At 30.9% G+C, this 10,569-nt stretch overlaps 1 protein-coding gene across 1 annotated transcript in view; it reads left to right on the top strand.

The window, feature by feature from the left end:
- The first annotated feature begins 7,973 nt into the window (after positions 1–7,973).
- LOC127704113 (uncharacterized) overlaps positions 7,974–10,569 on the top strand; it is an 82,873-nt gene continuing 80,277 nt past the window's right edge. Inside the window, exon 1 of the mRNA XM_052208013.1 lies at positions 7,974–8,094. Coding sequence (XP_052063973.1) covers positions 8,006–8,094 — 89 coding nt within the window. The 5' untranslated portion in view covers positions 7,974–8,005. The remainder of the gene's footprint in view (positions 8,095–10,569) is intronic.

Here is a 10,569-nt window from a genome sequence, read left to right as displayed (position 1 = left end):
AAATCAAATAAAATAAAAGGTGAGTCCCCTGGGGTCACCCCACCCCGTTCTGTTTGAGAACTTGTAAACGTTCGAGATCCCCACCCCTAAACCATATATATTCTTGTATGGGACAATAAAACAAATCAAATGAAATATAGGGGAAGTCCATTGGGGTAACCCCCACCCCCTTCTGTTTGAGAAATTGTAAACGATTGAGATCCCCACCCCTAAACCATATATATTCTTGTATGGGACAATTAAACAAATCAAATGAAATTTAGGGGAAGTCCACGAGGGTAAACCCCACCCCCTTCTTTTTGAAAACTTGTAAACGGTTGAGATCCCCTCCCCTAAACCATATATAATCTTTTATGGGACAATAAAACAAATCAAATGAAATAAAAGGTGAGTCCCTTGGGGTAACCCTCACACCCTTTTGTTTGAAAACTTGTAAACAGTCAAGATCTCCACCCTGAAACCATTTTTCTTCTTGTATATTACAATAAAATAAAATCAAATGAAATAAAAGTCGAGTTCCCTGGGGTCTTTTTTGTGATGGAGTTATTTTCCTTTGAACAGAAATTGTTAATTATATACATAAAGTTTGATTACACTAAGTATAGATAATTTTCACCTGTTTATATGTCCTGTAATCAGTTTACTAAACATATGGTTAATGTCTTATCTTGAGTGACAGATTTATTTGAAAATTTTCTGTTTTCTAAGTGTTGATGATTAAAAGCTTTATAGTAGTAAATATATTTAGAAATTTACTGTTCATTATTAGACATTTTGAAGATAATAACAGATAAGTTTTATAGATTTTTAAAAGACATTGTATTAATGATAAATGAAATTTTTGATTTTTTTTCCTTTACTTTGGTAAATTGTAAATTGTTTGTTATTCTGTAAAAACTAATTTTCTGAATGCTATATATATTTTTTTGATTAGGTGAACTCCTTTTAAAACTTAGCTTATATTGTTTATTAATAAACATATATTTAGATTTCTGATTTTGGGCCCAGTTTTCAAGTTGGTCCAAATCAGGGTCCAAAATTAAACTGTGTTTGATTTCAACATAAATTGAATATATATAGGGTTCTTTGAAATGCTGAATCTAAACCTGTACTTATTTTCATTATAAGTTAGATAATACCATATCGAGGTACTAAGGGTCCTAAATTAAACTTTTATTTAATCAAAAATTGAATTCTTGGGTTCTTTGATATGCTGATTTTAACAATGTTTGAGCGTTAAAACATATCTAATTTAAGAGAACTTAGTCATCACTGGTTGTTGTTATTATATTATTGATTATAATTTGAAAAATGACATCATATCTAATTTCATAAAACTTAGTCATCACTTCATTCATTATAATCATATCTATTTATCAAGTTTGAGTTATTTTCCTTTGCACAGAAAATATATGGATAAAATCAAATTGTGTTTCATTTCAACTTAAATTAAATATATATATAGGATTCTTTCAAATGCTGAATCTAAACCTGTATTTAAATATTAGATTTTCGGACACAGTTTTCAAGTTGGTCCAAATCAGGGTCCAAAATTAAACTTTGTTTGATTCACAAAAATTGAATTTTTATGGTTCCTTGAAATGCTGAATCTTACCATCTATTGAGAGATTTTGGATTGTGAGCTCCTTTACCAAATTGGTCTACATTGTGGTCCAAAGGGTCCTAAATTAAACTTTTGTTTGATTTCATTAAAAAATGAATTTTTGGAGTTCTTTGATATGCTGATTCTGACAATGTACTTAGATTTTGGATATTAGACCATAGTAGGTAATTAAATAAATGTCCAATTTCAAATATTTCAGTTCTTTGACCACATTCATTTTGTGTCACAAACCTATGCTGTGTCAAATATTCAACCACAATCCAAATTCAGAGCAGTTTTAAGCTTAAATGAAGTGTCCATACTTGCTCAACTGTTCAGGGTTTGACCACTGCAGGAAAATCCGGTTTGCTGTCACTCTGACAGCCTCTTGTTTTTCCGTAAATTAGCACACCCCGAAAATTCTTTCGTGATGCGGCTCCTGGTGGTAAAAAATCGCTTTTTTCACACAATAAGTTCTTTGAAAATTTAATACTTTGCATACATTTAATAACTCCATAATTTTCACATATTTATTCTATGGTCCTCTACTTTTCAAATCAACACAAATGGTTAAGCTCAGTCACTTGTTAAAAATAGAAACATGTCCAATATCACTTCACAGAGATTTTTTGTTTCCTCAAGGTGAGAGCATTATGGATATTGACCCATTTGTGTCTACAGTTACGTTGTGTTATTGTTACGTTAATGCACTTCAATGTATGCTGGGACCAGTAATATGTATTAACTGCATTTACATCCATCCATTGTTCAAAGTATAATGACAGTAATATGGGTAGGTGTGCAGTTAAATACACAGAAGTGAATATTTTTCATCTTAACATCGAACCATTGAATTATATTTTTCGCCGCTGGTACTACTAAACTGTATTATCTTGAAAAATGTTAAAACAATTAATACTTTAAAAGGTTAAATCACAAAAATACTGAACTCCGAGGAAAAATCAAAACGGAAAGTCCCTAATCAAATGGCAAAATCATAAGCACAAACACATCAAACGAATGGACAACAACTGTCATATTCCTGACTTGGTACAGGCATTTTCTTATGTAGAAAATGGTGGATTGAACCTGGTTTTGTAGCGCTAAACCTCTCACTTGTATGACAGTCGCATCAAATTCCATTTTATCGACAACGATGCGTGAATAAAACAAACAGACATAATAGGTAAAAATGTCAAAATAGGGGTACAGCAGTCAACACCGTGTCACAATCTTAATCACAACAAAAACAAACAAATATTTAACAAAGAAGCATATATCACATTTAACAGCCTCGTTCATTACTTACTTATTTTTGAATTTTATTTATGTATGCCAAATCAACCCATAAAGGATCGAGGGATTTTAAGCACTGGGACCGAATCGTAATTTTAACATTAACTATTGCGTAGAATCGCGTGTTTGACGTCAGAATGTAAACGCCACACAGGTAGAGATATAAAATAATTTTGTCGTTCAAAGTATGCAAAAATTATAATAGAACAATAACACAATGGCGGGATGTTTAAAGTACAGAGACACGTCATATGTACCAAAGAAACATAAAAAGTCACACGGACAAAGCACACAAGTAAAAATGAAAAATAATACAAACAACACAATGACGGGATGCATAAGTACAGAGCCACGTCAAATGTATATCACCAAAAACAGACCAAACAGTAAAAGTAATATTAATAAAGACAAATAAAAGAACACTTTAACACGTTATAAAGATGATAAACAGCGTCAGTACGCAGAATCTATACTTCAAGACCATCATGTATTAATCATTTGTGAAGTTGATACGGAATATTTATCAACAGGGTCTTGGTACCTTCCAATGAAATTTTTTTAGAAAAAGGACGAGACGTTCTTTGACATACCCCTGGTTCGTCAACTTTCTGCTCAGACACTGGTGACGTTTTAGTCTGAGTAGGAGCTGCAAGCTCTTGCATACCGAATAAGTTGGGAAATATATATCCCATATGCAGGTGAAGTTGGTATATTGCTACTAAGGTGGGAATATTGATAATTTTAAAATTAAAATCGTCTCGTTTGTCATAGATTCTGGTACTGAGATGACTGTGTATGTCAAATTCGACTATTCAAACACTATTTGTTGAATAATAATTAATATTATTAAATTAATAATATTATTTTAGTAATGATAATAATAATAATAATATAAATATTCAATAATAATAATAATAATAATAATAATAATAATAAATAAAAATAAAAATAAAAATGATAATAATAATAATAATAATAATGATAATAATAATAATAATAATAATAATAATAATAATAATAATAATAGTAATAATAATAGTAATGTTAATAATAATAATAATAATAATAATAGTAATAATAATAATAAAAATGATAATAATAAATAAAAATAATAATAATAATAATAATAATAATAATTATAATATTAATGATAATAATAATAGTAATAGTATAGTACTAATAATAATAATAATAATAATAATAATAATAATAATAATAATAATAATAATAATAATAATAATGAGTACATATCGAAGTAATAAGCAACAAAACTATAGAAGGTTAAAGTTAAATAAATCTAACGTTACAATAACACAACGTTACCGCAGACACCAATATTATTGTTACATTCGCAATTAATCAGTTCCTTACCGAACCCTGCATTCCGGCAATAAGTCTCCAATGTAACAATAACTTTTTTTTATTTTTGATACATTTCAATGTAACCGTAGCCAGTGCCTATGATTTAACACCACTCTTGTATGCCACTAAAGAATCCTCTGCCTTTGTAATACCATCTTTTGACATAAGAGTTTCAAATTCATATTTAACGTCTTGAAATGGCACTGAATTATAAAGCGTTCGAGTTATTGCTCTAAATGCCTCAAATGCTGCAGTTGAAAAAGTCAACAGAAGATTCCCATTTTTCAGGGCTACATGACGATGATCATAGTCAGTAGCTTCTAACTTTTGATTCAACGCTTTTGTTTAATTTACATTGTAGTTAACTGTTCTTTGTTCCCCTTTTTTTATCCCCCCCTTTGTACAATTGGACGGCTCCCGGTGTGAACGGCTTTCTATCCGGTCGTGTGACTGTCCGTGTCGAACGAATCATCTTTGTTAACTTACGGATGGCAAGTCAAAGTTAAAAATATTATAAATATAGGTATTTATAATATTGGCATTTATAGACTTTTATTTATTTATTCAAGATTAAGTTACGTCATCTAGACTACAATCGCAGTTAATTCGGTAAAATTGATAAAAAAAACTTTGAACCAGACTTTAAACAAGGCACAATATGAAGGTAAAAGATAAAAGATAAAGTAAAATATAAAGTAAAACTGTTTTTTTTTAAACCTAAATAAAGGGGGCAACCGGAAGTGTTTAAAATTCATAACACTAGTAACTAAAATGTACTGTAAAAGGTAAAAATAATGGTGTAGTGCATATATACATGCAAATCTGCCATTTGCTATCAGGAGATCTATCAGGGTCTGGCTCACAAGTAATATTTACATTGTCCTGGATGATAAAATCAACATGGCCGACCACTGACCAAACGAAACGGAATGAGATCTAAGTGTTTTTTTTTAATAACTTCGCTTGGTTGTGGGTTAAAAAATACAAATCTTTTGTAAAAGGACGTACAGTTACTTATAGTTTCTAACATCTACGTCATTTGGTCTTTGGTTGATTAGTTTTGTTGATATTTGCTATGGAGGAGAGTGAATAAACTTGCAAATAGATACCTCATTATTTACTAAATGGGATTTAGCACAGGATACATTGTGCCATAGTATGGTTATGTCCGTATGTCTGTGTCGTTGTCGTTCCTACCCTCGGTCACGTTACAAGTTTCGGTGGCAGTGGTTGGATATAGAAGAAGATGATATATGAAGATATAGACTGTATCATCGGTTTTGACTTCATGAAACAAAACATGTGTTGCATTGCTGTAGCTAACAATACAATGAATGTTTACACAGAAGATATATACATGTATCGTGCTGTATTAAATACACAGGCTGTGGAATGTTGTTGGGTTGCTGTGTCAGAGATAATAATTATTCCGAGCAGATTATTCCGGAGAAAGTTATTGATATTGGTTATTCTCCAGAATGTAGCATTTTAGTAGCTTCGAAGGAAAATTGTGGAGAAACAGCAGCTTCTGTTAGCTAAAACGGTTGTTAATTCATCATCATATATCGTTCTGATTCGAGAATTGAACGCAACAGATAAGTATGTTAAAGTGTATGAAAAAACTTATGCAGCGACATGTAAAGCAATAACTGTACTAAACGAGTCAGCTTGTTCTGTAGATTCGTCAAAAGAAGATATTCCAGAACATTTATTTAGTTTATAATATACAAACAGTATTAGTAACTTGCTATACCGTATTCAAAACCTTATCATGGAGATTTTGACAGTTGGCTAATTCAAACTGTAATTCAAAAAGACACCAAGTCTCATGCTACCGCAATTGAAGAAAATAACATTAAGTCTGAAATTGAACTAGGTGAAAATAAACAGTGTGATATCTTTCATTTTTAAACGGACAAAACCATATACGGTCTTGGACATCGTGTAAAGCGTCTTCCTAGCAGATTCGTACTGATTGGAACTTTTCTTGAAGTTAATTTGAATAAACATTGAAATGAACATTGGCTCGTTACTTATACATCCCGTCATTGTATTATTGTGCTATGGTAAATTTGGGTATTTTTGTCTTTCGTTTTTGCTTATGTTCTTTGTCTATATGCCTTTTTGTTTTTCTTTGTTGACATATTTGTTTGTTTTTTATTTACACATTGTTGTCAATAATGGAATTTTATGCGACTGTCATACGAGTGAAAGGTTTACCGACTTGCTGTAAACCCAGGTTTAATCCATCATTTTTAACATAAGAAAATGCCTGTACCAAGTCAGGATTATGACAGTTGTTATCCATTCGTTTAATGTGTTTGAGTTGAATGTTCCTCAGAGTATTTTTGTTCTTTTACTTTTTGCATGTTTTAATTATGATTGAATTATTTGATTTATTTTTATTGTTCAAGTGTTTTATTTTTATTTTATTGTGCCAAAGTGTAAATTGTCTTTGATACATTTTTGAAACATTTTGAATTTTTCATGTACTTTTTATAATTATAATGACTTTTTGCTTTGTCTAGAGTGAAAGTACTTCAACTTTCTGATAAAGGTCGATTTGTCATCAGATTGCGTATCTTCTGTGATACTGTAAGAATTGGATTTTCCTTGAAGTCTCGAATCAGGACTTGTCTTTAACGTTTATATGTTTAAACTTTGTAAGCTTGGCTTAGCTTTGTAAATAAGTTTGAAGTTATGTACATTTGTAAATGAACTTGTAAATATATACCGCATTGTTCAGTTAACGGGAATTACCAGAGGATACATTTACGTGCCATTGTATGGTCATGTCCGTCTGTCTGTGTCGTTGTCGTTCCTTCCCTTGATCACGTTACAATATTAATGAAGGAGTTGTACAACTGTTGGATACTTGTTCTATTAACAAATCATCTGTGCATCCCAAGTGATAAATTTCAATTTTTTTGTAACTACAAAATGAAAATTTCAACTTGGAACTGAGAAAATATCATCTGAAAAATGTCAACTTGGACCTGAGAAAATATCATTGAAAAAAAAGTCAACTTTGAACTAAGAAAATATCGTCTGAAAAATTTCCACTTGGAACTGAGAAATGTTAAGTTCAAATTGTTTGAAATGAAATTTATTTAACAACATTATGTCTCTACCATTCTTTTGTTACGTTTGTTTGGCTAGACATTAAACCAGGTTCATCTCACCATTTTTTATCAAAATGTCCTGTACCAAGTCAGGAATATGGCAGTTGTTAGCAAATAGTTCGTTTCTATGTATGTTGGCGTTTGTTTTTGTTGCACTTCAGTGTTCTTGTTGTTCCTCTGTTTTCCTCTTATAGTTGATGTGTTTCCCTCAGTTTTGGTATGTGACCCGGATTTGTTTTCTCTCAATCGATTTATGACTTTTGAACACCGGTATACTACTGTTGCCTTTATTTACGAAGGATTGATATATGTAAATCAAAAACAAAGTATTTCATTAATATGCATACATGTATTTACTTATTTATTTATTTATTTTTTTTTTTTTTTTACATGTTTATATATGCAATGAATTTAGTATACAAATGAGAAATCATTAGCAATTGAAAAAAGGACCGCAGTCCATATACATTATTACAAAAATCAGGTACGTGTGGAAGAGCAAATATTGTCAGTGTTTATTTCCTATTTATCATATACTATTTCCGTGATACATTTCAATCAAAGTAATAAACTTCCTCGTGCAGTTTTCATCAGTTCACATAGTTTGGCAATATGACTAGATATGTTGATCTTTAAATATTGTGTTTTGGTATTTATTCTTCCACAGATTAACGTTACAAGTGAAAGTGGTGGAGTATGCTACAAAAAGAAGTAAGCACATTTTTCATATTAAATCCTGAGAATTAATTGTAAGGGATTTTCAATAGCAAGACACTAATCAAACGTACTTTATAGTACACACCTTTTCACAGGTGTCCCGAACAAAAATGAAACTTGAAACCAAAGATATGAGCATCGAACAAATAAAAGTCTTTCTATAATGTCAAGTCTGTGTTTATCATTTACTAATCTATAATCTATGGTAAACAAGTTTCTACTTTCCTTCATATCATGCACCATAATATATTGTATTACGACAAACAATGGTTCAATAACGATCTTGGAAGAGAAAAACGCGCGAAAACTGAAGGCTTTTAATAAATAAGACAATCTGATAATGTGAAGTAAAAGAGACCGAGAAATAGTGTCAATGATATGGAAAAAAATTGCTAAAGACAGATTTGAAATTAATTTAGACCACATAATTCATAATAATGTATCGAATACAAAAACTCATTGGAAAATAATCAAAAATACTAATTAAGTCACACAATCATTATGGATCAAATAACATCCCCCAACTCCAAATATTATAAATACCGGAAAAATGACGAAATTGCATGTGAAGATGACGAAAAATGTTAGCTATTGAACAAAATTTTGGCGATATCTTTTTGCGCCAAAAATAAATCCATTTGCGCCACAACTTATTTGCACAAATGCTACTTTTGCGCCACTCTAATTTAAAAATTATAGTTACCATTTGCGCCAAAAAAAAACAAGCAACATCTAATTGCTCCAATTTTATGAATTTATTTATTTTTACTTATATTCATCAACTAAATGATTGACGTCCCTCCTCCTTTATCCATGATCAGGACCAGAAATTTACCGCCTGGCAGAGTTAAAGTCATTTTAATACAAAACATTTAATACAAAAAATATGCTGAATCATCTTTGTTTGTTACAACACCAATATCATCAACAGTTTTGTGAAATTCGGATTGATTTTTTGGTTGAGCTGGATGAATTTTCCTTCTTTCTCTGTACAAAGATTTTGAAGAGCTCTCAATTGATAATGATAGAAGGTCGCTCAGATACCATATCAGTCGCTTTTTCGATTGCATGCTGTTCCCAAAATTTGTCGTTCTAGTTTCTGAGTATTGGTTTGATGTAAATAATCTAAAAACCTAGCACAACTCGACTATCTGTGCACCTCCATCTAATTTCTCTAACAAATGCCTGACGAAATGTGTGTACTTCGACAACGATGACAGGTTTTCCTTTATCAGACTCTATTTTCTCGAACGATATATTATCAGACATCTTTACGCGTGAAAAACTATTCTATTACTGAACAATTTATTTATCGGTGTCATTTCTAAATTTTGATGAAACAGTGTTCAGTTTAATCTAAAGTGGATAGGTTAATTATAGCACATGTTACAGCAAGTAAGTAAGTAAATTATTTATTATAGTGACATGTGTAAATATGTACAGATTATAAACATATAATATATGATAAATATTAATACACCCGGCCCAATAGACCTAAAAGTCACCTCAAATAATATTAAATAATTATAAAACACTCATATCACGTTCTTGGAAATAACAAATTATTCATGAAATTATCTTTTTGTTGAAGAAAGTTACTTTTAAAAATATATATATTAAACTATTTGTAAACAGAATTGCATCTTTTGGAATATGCCTGTACGATGTATTTGGCTAGTTTTCGAGTATGACTAATACTTAACAATTTAAGCTTTTCATTATTGTCCATAGATATAAAGGAAATAGTTATCAAAAGTTCACCAAACACATGTTCTCGTATACCAGAAAAGAATGTACAGTCTAATAAAAAATGAGTTTCAGTTTCGGTCACGTCTTCAGTGCAAAATCTACATAGTCTTTCTGTTGGTCTTTCACCAATATATCGTCCGGTTTCTATCCTCAGAGGTAATATTCCACATCTGAATTGTGCTAAATGTGAGCGTTCGACTTTGGTTAAATTGATTTATACATATTGTTCCTGATTAAAGGCATATTTGAAAGTTATATAAGTACGAAGTTTTGTCACATGTTGTATATTATCATTCCATAAGTTTGAATAAAGGCGCTGAAAGTTCATTTCTACAGTGTTCAAATTAATAGCAGTATTTGATTCAAAATAATGTTCTAAATTAAGTTTACAGAAAATGTCCTTCAATTCGCTACACCAATTGTCGGTACAACGGTTATAGTCTGCATTAAAAGCGAGCTTCGTTATGCGATCATCTTCAAACTTGAGTAGTCTGTTCCAATACCTCACCATGTTTGTCAATCTTCGAAACTGGCTTGGGATCCATCCAACATCCCCATGTAGGACGAGAGTAGGCGCAAAACGGTGAACGCCAAGAGAATAACGGATTGTACGGTTTTGTATATTATCTATTGTTTGAAATTTCTGTATCCCCAGACACTTGAGGAATAATCTAAGATAGGAACTACACACGAGTAATACAGTTTTTCGTAGGCATGATA

The sequence above is a fragment of the Mytilus californianus genome, unplaced genomic scaffold (genome assembly GCF_021869535.1).
Source record: "Mytilus californianus isolate M0D057914Y unplaced genomic scaffold, xbMytCali1.0.p SCAF_58, whole genome shotgun sequence".
In the NCBI taxonomy this organism is placed as follows: Eukaryota; Metazoa; Mollusca; class Bivalvia; order Mytilida; family Mytilidae; genus Mytilus; species Mytilus californianus.
The sequence above is the reverse complement of the archived record's forward strand: the minus strand, read 5'-3'. Positions and strand labels throughout refer to the sequence as shown.